The sequence below is a fragment of the Ixodes scapularis genome, unplaced genomic scaffold (assembly GCF_016920785.2).
Source record: "Ixodes scapularis isolate PalLabHiFi unplaced genomic scaffold, ASM1692078v2 PGA_scaffold4__175_contigs__length_147842914, whole genome shotgun sequence".
NCBI lineage: Eukaryota > Metazoa > Arthropoda > Arachnida > Ixodida > Ixodidae > Ixodes > Ixodes scapularis.
The window spans coordinates 106101319-106119598 of NW_024609879.1; the positions used below are offsets into that span (position 1 = coordinate 106101319).

General features: G+C 43.4%; 1 protein-coding gene across 2 annotated transcripts in view; it reads right to left on the reverse strand.

Moving 5' to 3' along the window:
- LOC8041491 (transportin-3) overlaps window positions 1-18280 on the reverse strand; it is a 97743-nt gene that overhangs the window by 72934 nt on the left and 6529 nt on the right. For both annotated transcript variants that reach the window (XM_040213165.3, XM_040213166.3), the window contains exons 4-6: window positions 14664-14737; window positions 14390-14453; window positions 6554-6646 (exon numbers count right to left, since the gene is read on the reverse strand). In XM_040213165.3, coding sequence (XP_040069099.2) covers window positions 6554-6646; window positions 14390-14453; window positions 14664-14737 — 231 coding nt within the window. The remainder of the gene's footprint in view (window positions 1-6553; window positions 6647-14389; window positions 14454-14663; window positions 14738-18280) is intronic.

The window sequence follows — 18280 nt, forward strand, 5'->3', positions numbered from 1 at the left end:
TTCAGCGTGCAAACATTGCATTCTTGCTTTAGCTCACTTTTCTTCACCAACTTTCTTTCGCGGCAGATTTTTCACGTACCAGGGTTCCTCTTTAAAGAAAGCCAACCGAGAGAAACCTAAGTAATCGATACTTTGACAAAGCACTCTTTGAGCTAGAGAATCTTTTGTAGTAGCGTATTAAACAAGAACAAGAATGTTGATGAACATGCGGCGGTCCTTAAATTTCATTTTAGAAAGCGCCATATCTGCAGCGACGTGGGGACGGCAACACTCGACGTCGCGCGACCACGGTGACGGAAAGGCAGGGACCAAATATAGACTTTTTAATTTCAGTAGTTGTCTGACCGGCGGGTAGAGGGCGCTAGCGCACTCGCCGCCATTAGGTTGCTTCAATTTGGGCGGTTTCGGTTTCAACGTGAACGCGATTGTGATGCTGTTTCATGTCACTTTCGATTAATTTTGCGATATGAATTTCTTTCTAGTAGCACACAGCGAATGAAACAATAGTATTGAGCCACTTGGCAAACCACGAAGTGGTTTCGAGCCTAAATTACGATCTTTTTTTACGAACACTATATGCGTCTGATTCCGTCCATCGTTAACTTTGGCCAGGTTCGGCGGTGAAACAACTGCGCTGATGCACAGGGAGGAGCACCATTGTCCACATCCGTACCCGGGGACACTAATTTTAAGAAAAGAAAAAGAGCAGGACAAGCTAAGCCTGCAGCGTGCGCTCGTTGCCTGCCGCCGTGCTTTGGCTGTGCGTGCACCGAGCGGTGCGGAAGGTAGATAGCTCGCGCTCAAGTCAGATATTGAACTGATCATCTTATATTGCAACGGAGTATATTGCATGAGTGCTTAGTGAAAAAGCTGGTCGACAACATGATTAACAATCTGCTGAATCACCAAGAACAGATGAACTGCCAAGTTTACTGTTCGATTTTTGGTTTCCGTACACCAGCCTTTTCTAACTTCGAGACTCGAAACGTCTTTTATGATGACTAGAAAAGTTTCATATAATCACGTAGACAATATGAAAAAAGTGATATTGTCTCGGCCTGTTTTATTTGAAGAAATTAAGCGCTCGAGACATATATTGATAGACCAGCCTAGGCCGACTGGAAAATTTCTTTAACTAAAGTACTCATTTACAGCATTTCAAAATATTGGCCCTATGAAATAAACTTTTTGTTATATGGACATTTGCTTACGACGTTCTTAAGGTATGAGAATCGTAAGATAAGTGAATGCCAGACTTCAAATAATGTCTGATATTCATCTTCCGTAAAAGTTGCCGAATGAAGTTGAAGAGCGCAAAAAAAATGATCTCCGATAAGCTTGGCTCAAGTCGAATGCCAGGCGCCACTCAATGGACCTGTGTAGAAAGCTGTTCACTGACTTGAAGCGATGCGCTTTGCACATTTTGACGTCGCCAGCTACTGAAAGTAAATTCCTATTCGCCGTCGACAACCGGCTGCACTCGGGTGATTTTCACGCAGAACGATTCTTTTCGGTCGTAGCACTTTGTGAATCATAGGCCCTATCATGCTGTCTGTGACAGTTTCTTACGCGGCAAGTTAAAATATTTGTGTTGAAATAAATTAACTGAAACTGGCATGGTTATATTAAAAAAATCACTCAAGCAACTGAAAGAATGTGAACATGGGACCAAGCACGATATACAGGGTGTCACAAAAGAAAATTTACACGGTCTTTTTTACCGCAAAAATAAACTAGGCATCGCCGAACGCTCATTCTCCGCCCAAAGGTAGAGCTAGAGGTCACAACCAGACACCAAAGTTTCAGCCCGATCCGATAACTTAATCAAAAGTTATAAGTGGTTTTCTGAAAATTTCAATGGGAAAATGGCAACCGACGGAGTTTTCAAACACATGGGGCTCTATGGCACCAGAAACCGAAAACAGGCAAAAATGGGCTCCATTTTTCCATTGAACTTTTCAGAAAATCACTTATAACTTTTGATTAAGTTATCGGATCGGGCTGAAACTTTGGCATCTGGTTGTGACCTCTAGCTCTACCTTTGGGCGGAGAATGAGCGTTCGGCGATGCCTAGTTTATTTTTGCGACAAAAAAGACCGTGTAAATTTTCTTTTGTGACACCCTGTACAAATCCGTGGAATTCCTAAATAAACCGATAAAGCGAATGCTTATATCACACATGCGATTAAGAACAAAAAACAGATATAGGTGAAATATTGCGAACAAACAAGTTGCCTAATGTTAAGGGATTTTGAGTCAGAACATCCAACGCGTCAAAACATCCATCGAGTCAAAACATCCATTGGTGGATGTTTTGTCTCGATGGATATTCTGACTCGATGGATATTTTGACTCAGATGGATGTTCTGACTCGATGGATGTTTCACATCCATGGATGTGTAGACTCGGATGGATGTTCTGACTCGATGGATGTGTTGACTCCATGGATGTTTAGACTCGGATGGATGTTCTGACTCGAAGGATGTTTTGAATCAATGGATGTTTTCACTCGGATGGCTGTCATGAATATTTTGACGAGTTGAATGTTCTATTGTTTCTTGCCTGAAAGAAAAGAGCTGTTGTGTATAAAAGGCTTTTGACGATGTGGTAAATGTTATGGTGAAACATTTTTCAAGACAGAATGACTCTGTTTAAAAAGTATTTTGCTTCGCCGCATTAATACGAAGGAGAAAAGTTTTTTTTTACATCGTGGTGGGAGCAGCAGAGCGCGCGATGGGCTGGCTCCGAGTCTGCGCGATTGCTCGAGGGACCAAAACATTGTTGTCAATGAATTATGCAACATAAGCCCTTCAGAAAAATTAATTTCACCTCGCCAGTCAATTGCTTTTATTTTTGTGTTGAGCCTCTGAATTGTTTCAAGACACTCTTGTGCCACACGTTTGGCGTGATCAATAACGTTATTCCGAGAGAATCGTAGCTTTATTTCCTGTGTGTGTGTGTTTTTTTTTTAATTTAGTTTTCCTCTCGGACAAAACGCTCTACATGGATTTGCTCAATTGTTTATAAAATTAGTTTTTAAATTACGGAAGCACTATTGGAACAAATGTTGCAGTTTTGTTTTTAATGTATTCAAACTTTTTAGGTATTCCTACCCTGTCTTAGTGTCTATACACTCATTTTTGCCCCGATTACTACTACCAGACGCAACGTAGTCCATATTGCTCACATAAAGTCATATGGTTGAATAAGACTCCGATACATCGTGAAACAGCCAAACAGTTTTTTTCAAGGAAACTGGCCCATGCGTGCTGTTCAGTTCATTCTACGGAAGAACTCCAAGGATTGTAATTTTGTCCAGATGGTTAAGGACATCCTGAAATGTCGGAAGTGCAGATGACAAGTAGCCTGAAAACAGGGCCGTTTCCTCTTGCAACCACTTTACAATGCTAATTTTGACCACGAACGTCAAAATATACTCAGTAACAAAACTATAGTCGGTTGCAAGCTAAGAAAAAACCGGAAATGCCTCTCAGAGGAAAATGTAATCCTACGCCGAGAAACGCCAGCCAATCGTTTTCATGACGTCACGATTCCGTAAACCAATCGCGATCCTTTTTAAAAAAAAGAAAAGCCCAACATGGCTGCTGGCCTTAGCAACGTGACGCTAGTTTCTCGTGACAATTATTCTGCTTTTTTGCACCGTGTTTTACGTGCCCGAGGTAACGCCACGAAATCTTAATGGTATCGACTTGCGTTTGCAGCAGTTTTTGCGCGACAACGTGAGAATCCAGCGACGCTATCGCCAACGAAAATTTCGAAGCGGGCGCGAGGCTTAGCACTGCTGAGAGGTATGTTAGACGGTATGTTAGACAGTATCTTGGACAGAAAATGAATTGGGAAGACGGTACATTGGACATGACTTTCTTTCTTTACTAAACAGCTATTTCGTTGAAAAAAACATATTCTAACTTATTTAAATGTCCTGAATGAATTAAATAAATATTGTAGTAGTTTAAGACGCGTTTCCTGGAGGAAGAAAAAGCACCGTTGCTAGCGAACTACTTTCTCCACGGCGGACGCTCTTCAGATGGGCGCAATGCGCTTGTGGGTGGAGCTAAAAGATTGTTCTTAGGTTGCATCCGACTATAAACACGAAAATGAGGGACCCTGCATCATTGACCAAATTGGTTGATCAAGTGTGTCGCCGAAACTGACACTTGGCGAAATTCGCAGCCTCGAGCCGGCAAAAAGTTATACATATATATATATATATATATATATATATATATATATATATATATATATATATATATATATATATATATATATATATATATATATATATAATTTTATTTAAATAATAATGCTTTTAATCAGATGAAAGTTTTGACTCTAATGGATGTTCTGACTCGATGGATGTTTTGACTCAGATAGATGTTAGACTCTGATGGATGTTCTGACTCAATGGATGTCTAGACTCGATGGATGTTTAAACACGGATGAATGTTCTGACTCGATGGATGTTTTGACTTGATGGATGTGCTGACTCGATGGATGTTTCACATCCATGAATGTTTAGACTCGGATGGATGTTCTGACTCGATGGATGTGTTGACTCCATGGATGTTTAGACTCGGATGGATGTTCTGACTCGATGGATGTTTTGACTTGATGGATGTTTCGACTCGGATGGATGTTTTGACTCGTTGGATGTTCTGACTTTGGTGTCACGTGACCTCTTGGATGTTTTGACTCGATGGATGTTCTGACCCAATGGATGTTCTGGCCATAAGCGATGTTAAGGTACCATTATTTCTAGCATAAAAAAATAATTCAAACTAAATGTTTGTTCCCGGCCGCGTCTTGGCCACAAATTCTCTAGTGTAATCAAAAGAAACTGTTTTCGATCTGTTGTAACAACAAAACACCATGTTTTGAGAAAAAACACGTGGCTAATTACGCTGAGTGTCTTTATTTCCTTCCTTCACACCAATGCGCACTCATATATATAAGAACATTGGGTTTCCTATTGCAAATGTTCCGCCCTTATTAGTAACCAAACCTCAGTTTTCATAATTTATTGGTATTTGAACCCTCGAGGTTCTCTTCAAGTCATATATGTATTCAATGTGCGCAAGTGCTAACGCCGATTCCTGTTCCTATAAAACCTTTTCACACGTATCCCGCACGCCGACGGTAAAAAATATTCAAAACGTGTTACAAAATCAACTACAGAAGTTGCGCGCATAATGATGTAATGCAACTGCATGGTAAGTATAAGCATCGGAAGACACTTTACGGAGTAAGGCAACTTGCAAGAGACGCGGCGAAACGCGACGAAAAACACGAATTCAACGCATCTGCCAAGGCGCGGAAGGGAGAGCGGAGCAACAAGTTGAAGCAACCTAATGGCGGCCGCATCACGTGATTCCAAAATGGCAGCGCCCATGCGGCGGAGGGTGAAAAGGTCTATAGTTTACCCATGGCCGTTGCTCTCAGGAGCGAGTGCTTCAGCTTATGAAGTAACTCCCGCCGCGCAAAAAAAAAGTGGTTTCGTTTCCTAACATGACGGCATGGCTGGTACCCCAGCACGTTAGCGTCGGAGCGTCTGCACACGCCCGCGTCTATCGTTAAAAACAAAACAAAAAAAAAAACGAGACAACGAGGGCGCGCAGCGATACATGGCAGGAAAATCCGTGCAAGACCGGATGAACAATTGATGCAGGGTACTTTGTGTCGGGCGGCCGCTTGCGCCACCTAGTTCACGCGTGCTCCATTACGGTACTAAGTTTAGTTTCGGTTTAGAAAGGCGACCAAAATCGGTCCCTTGGCGCAGGCTTGGCGCAGATTACCCATATTTTGGCAAAATGTAGCAGGATGTAGCAGGGCGAGCTCCTTGGCGCAGTTTGGCGCAATCGGCGCAGCAATCACATCACTGCAAAAGTATTCAGACCAAAGGCAACAATAGAGAGAAGCTGCGGTGGATAAATCCGAAACCGCCGACGCCCGGGAGAACAAATTGGCTTTTTGAGGACGAGGAACGCCTGCGTTAAATGCTAATGTATTTCGTCGAGAATTAGCGTAGCAACGGCGGCAATTTTGACACGATTTGTTTCGTACACACCTGGATAGAAGATGCATGTCACAAAATGAAAAATAAATTTATATTGCAATATTTAAGTCGCAACACCGAAACGAAACTTGCATTGTTCTTCCCCCAAGGGGCTTTTAATTACCCCCATACTTATTTTCACCTCAAGAACCATAGGAAAAAAAAAGTCTGACTCCTTGCGAAGCATTACTAATTTCCTCCTTTATGTGGACTTTTAAGATATATGTAGGTGCATTCATTTTAGATTTAGGTATGTGTTATGTTACCAAGACATACACCTTTCAGACGTCAAAAGCGTTGCTTCGTCCTTGGACAACCAAATCTTGTAAGAACTATTTCGCGCAGTTTTTGAAATATCCGCAAAACTTGATTTTTTCTTGGGGTGACAACGAGTAGAGTTATGGATTAACCAAGAAGTATGTAGCGACTCGCCCATTTGACACGGTGCTCTTTTGTGCGGTTTTCTGACCCAAGACTCACCAGCAATTGGACCACCTGGGGTGACACCTGAGTGAAGATCTCAATCACCTCGTTCCTACGATTGGCGCCCAGCCTCAGTGATCGGCTGTTCACCTGCGTGATGACAACAAAAAAAAATAAAACTTCAAACCCCATTGATACAGCGCTCGGCAGTGCTCAATCCACGGGGGAATTATATGTATTGATGGTGCACTAAAGGGACACTGAGGCGGTCCTGTATTTGAGAAAAAAACCATTTCAATGGCCTTTGTTCGGCATCCAGAATCACTATTATCGAGATTATTTTTCAATTTAGTAAACGAAGGCTGCAGAAATTAATTTTTGAAGTACCATCGAAGTCTGTAATCAATTTCAAGTAATCAACTATACATTTTAAAAAGAGCTAATATTACCGAGTTGCGTTTTTCTAGGTAAAAAAACTGCTCTGTCTCGCCCCTGTCACTCGAATGTTGCACATACGTTGCACATTTTTTACCCCTAAACAACTAAAAAAAGATACCAATATATCAGAAGGATTAGAATGTCAATGCGCTCAGCAATGTTTTGACTGTCGAGCTGTCGCTGTCGAGAGTGTCTCGTTTCCTGTGTGTGGGTTGTTACAATCCGGGTTTACCACGGCATAGACGACTGTGTTTTGCCACTGACCTCATCCAGCCACAAGAGACCCCCCTTTTCCATCTCAGAAGAGTTGACCAGCACATGCTTGTATAGATACTAAGAACAGAAGACCATATTAGCTACAACTCTTTTTTGTTACTAGACCGGGGCTTCTAGTCATCCAGCAGGTGACTGTTTATTTGAACTTCTCTCTCTATCTCTATTCCTGGAGTAAGCGAAAAACGGCCCTTAAATTCCCATTGGCTGAGCAAAATGACAGTTAAATTCCTATTGGCTGCGACGCGCCATGTGACTCCATAGCAACGGCGTCATTGTTGTTAAAGGAGCTGTGCAACGATTTCAGTGCTTTGGGAGTTGGTGTCTCGACCTTTCTGAAGAACAAAAAACCGCCTTTGCCTACATGTCCTAGTTTTTATTTTAAAAATGGACAAAGATCGAGGTTTACACTTGTTAGTGAGCGCGTTAGTTTTTGGCACCTCTCAACTCCTTCACCATCTTACGAGTCACGTGAAGTGTGACGTCAGTGGGGGTCGCGTGAGGTTCCGGTGAAGCTCTCTCTCAAGAGCCATTAGTGAGCAGCAAGAACTCAACCGCTCGCGACCGCATGACCACGTGCTGGCGCAGCGCGAACAACATGGTGAAAGGAGGAAAGTCTCATCCGAATCTGGCCATCCCCGTCCGGCTCTGTCCCCCTCCCCTTTCGGTTTCTGGCGGCTGTTCGCATTAGCAGATAGAGCTGACGGTTTTGTGGACTTCAGATAGATGGCGCCACTAAAACTCCATATAATAAAAGTTTTGTCGATGATACCAGGTTTTTGACGCATTTATATTTATGTTAGAACGACAAGATTTATAGAAAAATTACCTTTTATCGAGCTGGTATTTGCAGAACTTGCTATCATTGTACAAGTCCCCCATTGACGTCATGCCGCATGGTTCTCAAGGTCGCCGTCGCGACTGCAGGGCGGGGAATATTCTAATTTTGTCCTCGCGATTAAGCAGCGGAATCACAACATTTCGAAGGAAAAAGATCTGTTTTCCGTCCTTTGTGACAAGATAAACAATGTCAAAAGTAGAAGATGCCAATTCTTTCAACGTTAAAATCGTTGTACAGCTCCTTTTAAGAGCCAGCTTTTAAGAGCAGCGGGAAGGGGGGGTGCGGGTATGCGCTGGTCTGACGTTAGGCATCACATTAGGCCTACCGTTAGGCCTCTCATTACGCTGAGGTCTAATGTTGTGAACCGGTAAGCGCAGCTGTTTGACGTGAGGGTGGGACGTGGGTATGCGCTAGCCTGACGTCAACCGGTACCTGTAGCTAGGGCAATGATAATGATGCGAGGACACACGATTTCAGCACGCGCCGCACCGAGGTTCGCACTCCCGGCGCCGTTGCAAGCTTCGCACTCCCGCCACTGCCTCACCTAGTGGCGCAGCAGTCGCCAGCGAGCCAGTGAGGTCCACGCGCAGTGTTGCCAGACGAAGAAAAAAAAAGTCAGCAGATTAATCTCCAAAAAATCTGTAGATTTGTACAAAAATCAGTAGATTCTACGAAATTTGTGTTTTGGCATCCTTTGCCATTAGCAATAAACCATTTTTCGAAGAAATACTATAGAGCAAAAAATAACATGGTAATAAACACAAATAAAGTACGAAAAAACAAGAACAGTTCTCGAGTAATTCTTTATAAAAAAACAAAGTAAAATGGCACCGTGAATATATATATATATATATATCTTATCAGCATTGACTAGTGTTGCGATTTCGAGGATTATTCGTTGAAATCGAGACTGAGTCACTTTTGGGATCAACAGATGAGGGCGACAGTGGGACATCCACCTGTCGGTATTAGTGAAACGAAACCAAAACAAGACGTTCCAGCAAGTGCGCGCGTGTATGTTCATTTTATGTCCTCTGCAAGCTGCCATTTTTCCTTACTGGGCTGTGGAAGGTTTTTGACGCAACGCTGTCGGCGCGGAGCACTGTCGAGGCTACGCGTCGTCTGCTGCGGGCTTATATCTTTTTCGCCTGACTCAAAGTTTGCGTTCGCATGTGGAGAAACTTAATTCGTTATCTTTTTAAGCCACCGAAAAATAACATTATATTATTTTCTTGCCAAAGCCTGGCAAATAAAAGTTAACAACCGAAATATGGATGTCGATCCCATGCATACTGCCGGGCGAATGAATGAAAATGGCGGCACTCCCCGCTCAGCTGGAAGCAGCCGAGAGTTCATGCGCATGCGCTCACACCTCTCGCTTTGCGCCGCAGGCTGATTGGCTCACTCGGGAGGGAGACGTTACGGCGGCGAGATCATAGACTGGCCCATGGAGAATAGAAGGGTAGGAGAGGGCATGACGTCGGCCGCGTAGCCTCCACAAGCCATGCTCCCTTGACGCCTCGCCTCTTTCTCATTTTCCTCCTTACTCTCCTCACTTACCATGCCAACGTGACCACATCACGTGACCGTAGCTAGCCTTCGTCTTGCTATGGAGTACTAGAATACACCACAGTCTAGCCTTCGCTCTGATAAAACCTACCGGACGGAGCGCGCGCAAGCCTGCAAGGAGCCCATCTACAATCAACCATCCATCTCACACGTGACATGTCACGCGCACCAATCGCCAGAGAGATCTGCGGTCACGCTGGGCACAAAATCGTTTAAACTTTTTATGACTAGGCTTCACCAATATTGCAACGTGCCCCCTCCTAGTACTTCTAACCTCCTTGGACTGGCCAAACTCTCCGCCTATATGGCTCTGGCCCGGATGTCACCGTCGAACCCAACGTTGGTCGAACCTGCTCTGTATGAATAGATATGAATATACGGTTAAATCGCTCGAACAGGTTGGGTTTCTGGGCCGTCCAGCCAGTGCTTCGTTTTTAATTGTGGTTGAATATGAGTTTCCTTTGATGGGCGACCATGGGAACTGAGGGGGCCTAATAATAAATGTTTAATATGTTTACTAAAAAAAGTCAGTAGATTTTCTTCTTTTTCAGTGAATCAGTAGACCCGGAACAAAATCAGTACATCTACTGATAAATCAGTAGACCTGGCAACACTGTCCACGCGGCACACTGCGGCCGCTTCTGCTTCTCTCGGCGCCGAGAATGCTTTCGCATTCACAACTCATAAGAAGAGCTTAGGTGCCCTTGGAATTTTTAAGTATCGTCCTCTCGTGTCGGTTTCAAGCAGCCGTATGAATGTTAAACAGTCAAATTTATTGATGATAATAAAATACACCTAATTATTGACTCAAGATTTGACAACATAAATAAAGGACCGATCACCTAAAAGATTACATCATAAGTAAATGCTCCCCAAATTATCTGAAAGATGCTCTGCACATCATTTCCGGCATCTTGATCCTTGATAGGTGCGTGTATAAGTGATTTGAGAGAGCCTTAAAAAAATTCCAGATTTTTAAGCTGATTAAAATAACTATGTGTTACTCACACATATATAACTTCTCAAACATATAGAAGTCCATTATTGGCTCTTTTATGTTATGAATAGCAATTTTATATGTCTGTGGACTGGACAAAAAACAAAGTACACAAAGGCGCGTGGCGGAATTATGATGGATATTCACGCAGATAGTCAGAAAGTGACCAATTAAGTAGCCGCCATGTCAAAATGCTACTTCGTTCCATTTAACAAAAAAATCATTAATTAGCAGGGGTGGTGCTTATTTGCGAATTAAATTGACCGGCATCTTGTTAAGGACAAACGTCAACAGCCAGGCTTCCAGTTTGTCCTGTGTCAGAAAATGTTTACTAGGATATGTGCTAGTTTGAGCCAGATTTGATCCCAGTGTGAGGGTGCATATAAACTAGAATGAACAATTCTGATCACTCCGTTCTGCATGATACTTTAACTGCATCACGGTGCTGAGTATAAACAATGTTGTTGAGGAAAAATAGTGTTGCGATTGTTGCTCAGTGTTTCTATAAAGATAGACTGAAAGAGCTTGCCCTAAAACTTCCGTGACAATGAAAAATTTATTGCGTTTAGCTCAGTAGCGTCGTCATCATATATATTGTATGACGTATTTCGTAAACTATATTTCCCGATATATGTGGCGACAAGGTTCCTATTCCATGATTTTATGCAGTGCAATTAATTCCTTAGTTCAAGAGCACAGCTACGGTTCAACTTTGTGGGAACCCATCGTGTTCCTTTCCACAGCATCAGGCGCCGCTGATGCCATGTGGAGATAACACCAAAAGGGCATTGCCGAAGTGGACAATCTTGTGCCCACAGCAGCACTGCCTGAGGATGATAAGCTACAAAAGAGACTGAGAGACAATGGTTAGGACTCTCGGCTGCACGGGTAAACGACAATAGCTGCCCGGCTTCTTGACCACAGGGCTTTGATTGTTACCGCAAGCCGGCGACCTGCCCGGAGATGCGGGCTTCCCCTGGATGACACCGCCCATCGAAACCAATTTGGCCACTTGCCCAGAACCAAAGCTTTCTATGGACGACGTTAGCGCGCCGCCAGACCACCAAGAAGCCGACCCATGACGACGTTTGCGCGCCGCCTGCCGACTGCCTGGACACTGACCAGGGTGTATAGCAAATTATTATTTTGAAATTCCCTGACCTTCCCAGGTTTTCCCTGACCACTGTAGGGGCGGTTAAATATATAAGACCATTACCACACAAGGCATTGAGCACTGTGAGGATCATTTTGGACGGGCTTAATCCAACTTGCCCATTCCGAAATTTCAGGTTCGTCCAGTCCGGATTAAATGAGCCTTTCTTGCCGCCGACGTTGTCAGTGAAGAGGCCACTTCCGAAAGCACAATGAAAACACGACACTGAACCACACAAGTCAGTAACTGAATGACAACATTGCCGCCAGATGCACCTTCGGATACTTTCGGCTTAAGGCTTGAATAGGATAGGATTATGCAGCTTTTCTATTTGTTACTAAATCTAGTAGCTCTAACTGGATCTAGCCTAGTGTCGCGCCCTCAATCCAATCCAAGGCTTGGACTGGATTTGCCGACTGTTCCCTTTGCATCGGGTAGCACACTCTGCATCGGGTGGGCAGAGCCCACGCTCCACTCTAAGCAGAATTTATTGCCTATTTCTCTGCCCCCAAGTCCTCAAGTCTGCTCAGGGCACTCTACGGCGTTTCTGGCTCATTTTCCCTGACAGGGCTCACTTTCTGACAATATCTCCGATTTTTCTCGGTAATTAAAATTTCCCTCACAGTTCCCAGCTTTCCCGATTTTCCTGGCCGATAGACACCCTGTTGGTGAGGGGCTTGCCGTGCAAACATTATGATGGGTTAATAAACCGCCTAGAGCGTGTGTCATGTCCAACCGAAAAAGGGGCATTAAAGAACCAACCACAACTTTTCCTACTGCAACGAAAAGTTGCAGCAATCACGGGTATCTTAGGTGACCTACCGCACTCGTGACAATTTTTTGATTCAGGTAAAATACATGTGGCCGAGGTAAACAAATGGATGTTGAGTTGTATAAATAAGATGTTCTGTATGTTAATCCAGATTTTCATTTACTGTTGGGATGAAATTAATAACGCAATTTCTTATTTTTGGTACCTAAAAATAAAACGATAAAAAAATTACACAGTTACTTGTTTTATGGCGGAAATAGTGCCTATTGCCAAAACAATGGAGGAAACATATTTTCACTTCGGTGGTTCAAACCGGTTACACCGGTTTGAAATAACTTGAACCCTTATTCTTGCTCTCCAGAACTGATCCGGAACTGAATGGCAAGCCGTGAACCCAAACCCAAACCGAACCGATAAAAATTTCAGTTCGACATCCTGCTCAGGACTAACTAATACAGTTGAACCTCGATTTAACGAAGTCACCGGGACCCGCTAATTATTTAGTTAAATCAGGAACTTCGTAAAATCGAGGAAGGGAGACCTCGCGCATAGGCTGCACAAGGAATCCAAATTTGTTTGTTAAATCGGGAAATTTGTAAAATCGGGTTTTGTAATATCGAGGTTCAACTGTAGTAAGCACACACTACCTGACCCGGAAGGGGCTCCCCTTTTTACGATTCCTCGCACAACACAAGTTTCAAGACTGGTCTAAGAGGAAGCGCTTCTTATTCACGAGCAAACCCAGGGTTCATACAGGCTTCAAAGAAAGAATTCAAGGGTTTTCAAGGACTCTTAAGGGGACCTGTAAAGATATTTTCAAGGACCCCTTATAATACTTTATCTAGGAAATTCATAATAAAACAACTTTTTGAAATGCAATGCAAAATGTCTTTATTGCACAATACCTAGGAAAAGGCACATTTGCCAAATAGGTGCTGGTAAAGGGGTCAGTAGAGCTACTGCAGCTTTTCCCCCGATTTCCTGGTTGATTTTTAGAAGTTCTTGCATCTTTGTTTTTGCCATTTTCCTTCGGCTGTTCAACTTGACAACGATAAAGCGCGAAACACATGTACGACGAAATCGTCTGGTCGGCCGTCCGATCCAACAATACGACGGTCAGAGGAGAGGGTTTTCAATGCTCTCCGGTGCTACGAAAACCCTCGCCCCCCAAAGTCATTCCGGCAGTCCGCACGTCGGATCGGACGGTTTTATCGTACATGTGTTTCGCGCTTAAGTCGAACAGCCCAAGGAAAACAATGAAAATGTAGGCGATGTCATTTGTTGCCTCTGCTTTCTTGGTGTCTGTAGTTGTCGTGACCCAGCTACGACTGCTGAAAGTTGCACTTTTCGGGCATTGCACGCTATTTAAACCATGTCCACCATGTGTAGTGTAAAAGAGATCAGATGTGGAAGTAACAAACCAGAAGTAGCTAGCAAACAGTAAGCGAGGACAAGGCGAACGAGGGGCAAGATCACAAGATGGCGGACGGGCAAGACCGGATCAAGAACCACTGGGACTGCTACCATAGTGGCCGGGCGCTTAACAAACTTCATCGTTGAAATTTTAAAATTTATGCTAACATGCACGCAAAAAAGATTATTACATTTATTAAATTTTAATATTGTGAACAAAATTCATTATTGTGCAGAAAAACTGGCTATTATTGAAAAATTTAAGGGTTTTTAAGCACCACTAGATATTCCAGGGCCCTCAAGGCCTGGAAAATACTGTTTTTAAATTCAAGGGTTTTCAAGGCTTTCAAGGACCCGTGCAAACCCTGAAACCAGTCACGTCAAGGAGAACAAGAAAAACTGTTGACGGGAGAAATACGAGCTTCTAGTCCACCCACCTCTTCGGGGAGGACTGTGAGCACTTCCAACAAGACTCCGACGTGTGGTAAGCTGTTGCCAAAACTGGAAAGAAAGAATGCAGGCCAGACCATCTATTGTAAAACTTCCTCACTTTGCCATACACTAAAAGAACAAACATCAAACAAAATTCTCGGGCTGTTTGGTGCTTATCCATCCGATCATGCAGAAATCAGAAGTATGAAGGCTTCCTTTGTAACGTGAGCGGAGGCTGAAAGCAAAACAGGGTAGTCAGTTACGAAGAAAACTTTTTACCTCGTAATTAAGTCTACAATTGGAGATTTCCAGGTGGCCATTTGAAGGGCAAGGTCAGCCATTGCCAGGGAAAGCTGAAAGAAAATACAACATTAATATATTGTTAACATTTAACAATTTAGTGAGCTTCCGGAGATACAGACGAGTCATGTCCAAGGAAGAGAGAGGGGCAAAGCGGTACCTGCTGCCCATAGAAAATGTTAGTAAATGGTGAAGCCACCGTCATTCACATTCTAACCACAACATTCAAATGAATCAATCAAATTTGGAGTTTTACGTGCCAAACCAACGACAGGGATCTTTGACGCCTTCTCCGCAAGCGCCGGCCTACGGATCCTCTACCTGGGGATCCGTAGGCCGGCGCTTTGCCTAACCCAAACGTTAAAACGTGCAAAGCTGCTAGTGGTGCACCAGACTTCGGGATAAACTGGAACATCTACCCGTTTTAAGAATACAAACAAGAGTTGAGCATTTACAGCTAGGGTGACCATAATCTACAATGCAGAAAACGCGAAGTATATGGGGGGGAGCCAACACCATTTAGAGTCAAGGACGTCACCAACGTCAGAAGCATGAGGCGATCCTGGAAGCAGGGCTTCACCTTAGGCGTCTCCTTGGGTTTTTCCACTTTTCTAGCCTCCTTCCTTTCCGGACTGTCAACTATCGCCAGCTATTCGAACACCGTGGTAGCCATAGTGCCGTATTCAAGATGTTGCTAAAAATGTTCACCCGTTTGTACAAGTTTGCATTTTCATAATAAAAAGAATGCTAAATCTTAATTTTATTCCTGAGGTAGAAATTGCAAGTTTGTATATTCTCTACAATGAAAGAAAAGAAACTACTGTCGTGACCCAGAGGCCGACTGTCGGTTTCCACCGCCATTGGGCTTGAAAGTTGAAACAGCATGGGTGTCCACGTGTCGACTTGGGGTATTCAATCATTCCTTTCTGGGTGTTCTTTCGTGCGTTTGTGAGATTCGAGTGTCAACGAAGAACATAGAGGCACTGCAGAAGAGGATATGCATAAAAGTCACCGGCGAGCTCAAGCACGACGACGACGTCTTCGGTTATGTAGTGCACTGTCAGCTTCCAAGTGTTTTCCGTTATGCAGCGTTCATGGCTTGCTTCTTCCATTAATATCATGTGTGCAGGTTTATCTGTGATTTTTTATGCTACGGCTTCTGTGTTCTGTTTCGGCCCAATCTCGAGAGACTGAACGTACCGTATTTATTCGAGCAGTAGCCACACTGTTTATGAAGAAAACCTAAGGGTTTGCATTTCCGCGGAGCATGCGGCTTGCCAATCACCGGGATCGGCAGCATGATTCCAGCTGTTTACAGGACAGAGATAACGTCTTCGCGCAAAGATACTATCTGTGAAAATTGGAATTGTATGGAGAATCGTGTTCTCGATCTAGTTATTCGCTATGTTATTTATGCGCAACGCGATAATTGGCTTTATATGTGTTCTGCGGGAAATTAGACGCAAGGGTCTTGTTCATAAATAGTGCGGCTATTACTCAAGTAAACACGGTAGTCTCTTGCGCAATGTCGAGAGGCATCAATCAGCCGTTGTCTGAGGTAGTAGTACCCAAATTCACTTGTGGTGGTGACTTCACTGCATGAATACCTTTAGGAGGTAAGAACTCTTTATGCCAATGGGATCACGCGTCCGTATATCTGTTTTTATCAAGACCTCAGTCTCTCGTTGGAGCTACTCGCTCAGGAAGGTTGTGCTGTTCTGTTGATGTGTCAGTAGCGGTGCAAGCTAGTCGTCCAACTCAAAAAATATGTTTTTGGGCAATAAGCGATAAAAATAGTGAGCGGTCATAAGTGTGTCAGTAGTACAGCTGCGATTAACTTGATTCACCGAATTAAACTCGATTAATTAAAAATAAACATAGAAGGTTGGGGTAGATATCAACTTTTTGAAAAATAATGTTTCCCTACTTATATTCGCTGTCATTTTTCTTCCCACCAATAAAGTAACTTTACGCTGTTTTATCTTGAAAGAAGCAAAATTCCTAACCAATGCGTTATTGCTTTTGTAGGCAATACTTTCCGTTAGCATTTGGTTCTCTATGCAATACGTTGCAACTACAAACTGTTTTGTCATGTCGCAATATTCGGTGTCATGCCATTTTATGAGAATTATTCTCCATAAAACATCCGTCTTTCCGAGCAATATTTACATTACTGAAGAAGTTTGCCTCAAAGCAAACCCATGTTCCCCAAGGCATCATTGTGCACATATTATCTGCATTAATAAAAATTCATAGCTATGAATGTAAATCGCAATGCTTACATGTCGGAGCTGTTCCGCGGCACCCAATCGCTTTCCATGCACCATTATTTGTTTCCTAGAACATCTGTTAGTTCTAAGCTACTTTATACATAATAAAACATGTTTGTATCAATAAAAACTTGTTTTTACGACGATATATTTATGCGCGACGCCTTTATGTCAGCACTATCCCGAGGCACCCGGCCCAACTCGATCGCCTCATTGCGGCGACGTCGCGGAAGGAGCGCTCCTGCCTTGACTCTATGTGGTGTTGGTGGAGCGGGAGCAAGGTTGAAAAAACAGCAAGCTGTGCTACTTCCCAGTCCACTCTACAAATGCACGTTTTCACAAAGATTTTCATTTAGTTGAGCACACAAGTGCCTCTCCTTCATTTTTAAACAAAGCCAAAACATTCCAAATGTAGCAACATAGAAAAGTGTCCCAAACAAACGTCTGTAAAAACAGAAAGTATTGACAGATGGAACCACAAAAAAAGCTCTAAACTTACTCCACGGAAGGTAACATTGTTTAGGGTATGTTTATTTTTATAAAATGTATTATCTTTTTGATTTCTTCCCCTCGCTTGGCACTCATTTCGCAACTATGCATGCACATACGAACAAAAACAGGGTGTGAGGCTTCATTGAGGCAAAATGAAAGGATGGCAGAAATGCACCTCTAACGGGACTGCCCTGGCCAAAACGGGACGTCTTGTCACCTTATTTATGGCCCATCTTTGTTTGGAAGGCTGCGACATCTTTGAGACCAGGAAAGTTGGAAGTTGATTGCCGTTGTACGACAGAAGGTATCAGGGGGAGGTTGCTTTCATTTCATGCATCCAACATCTGCTGCTATTCTATTATTACATTATTACTAGTTTTTGGAGTCGACTTCAAGTCAGCAGGAGAGGTCACGACACACAGTGCCGTTATCGCGCCATCCCACGATACACAATCAACCAGTACATTTTCCAACACACTTTAGATAGGGACGAGGAAACTTGAGAAGCCAGGGTACCCCAGAGGGTACTCTGGGGAACCAAGTTTCAGAACCTAAGCTTTTGTCCACAAAGTACGCGAAAGCTCGAAGAAGTAGGCTTTTTAGATGTGATAAGGGCAAAGTATGAAAAACTCAGAGGTGGAACCCATGAAATCTACTTGGGATCAGCCATGGAAGCAGCTGAAACAGCTGTTTTGGAGCAGGTTGGGAGCAGCTAAAACTACATTCTGGAGCAGGCTAGGAGCAGCTCAGATCAGTTTTCATTGCACTTCAGCTTGTGTCTTAGACAAGCACAGGAGCAATTTCAATTGTGCTTAGCAGCACAAATGAACATGA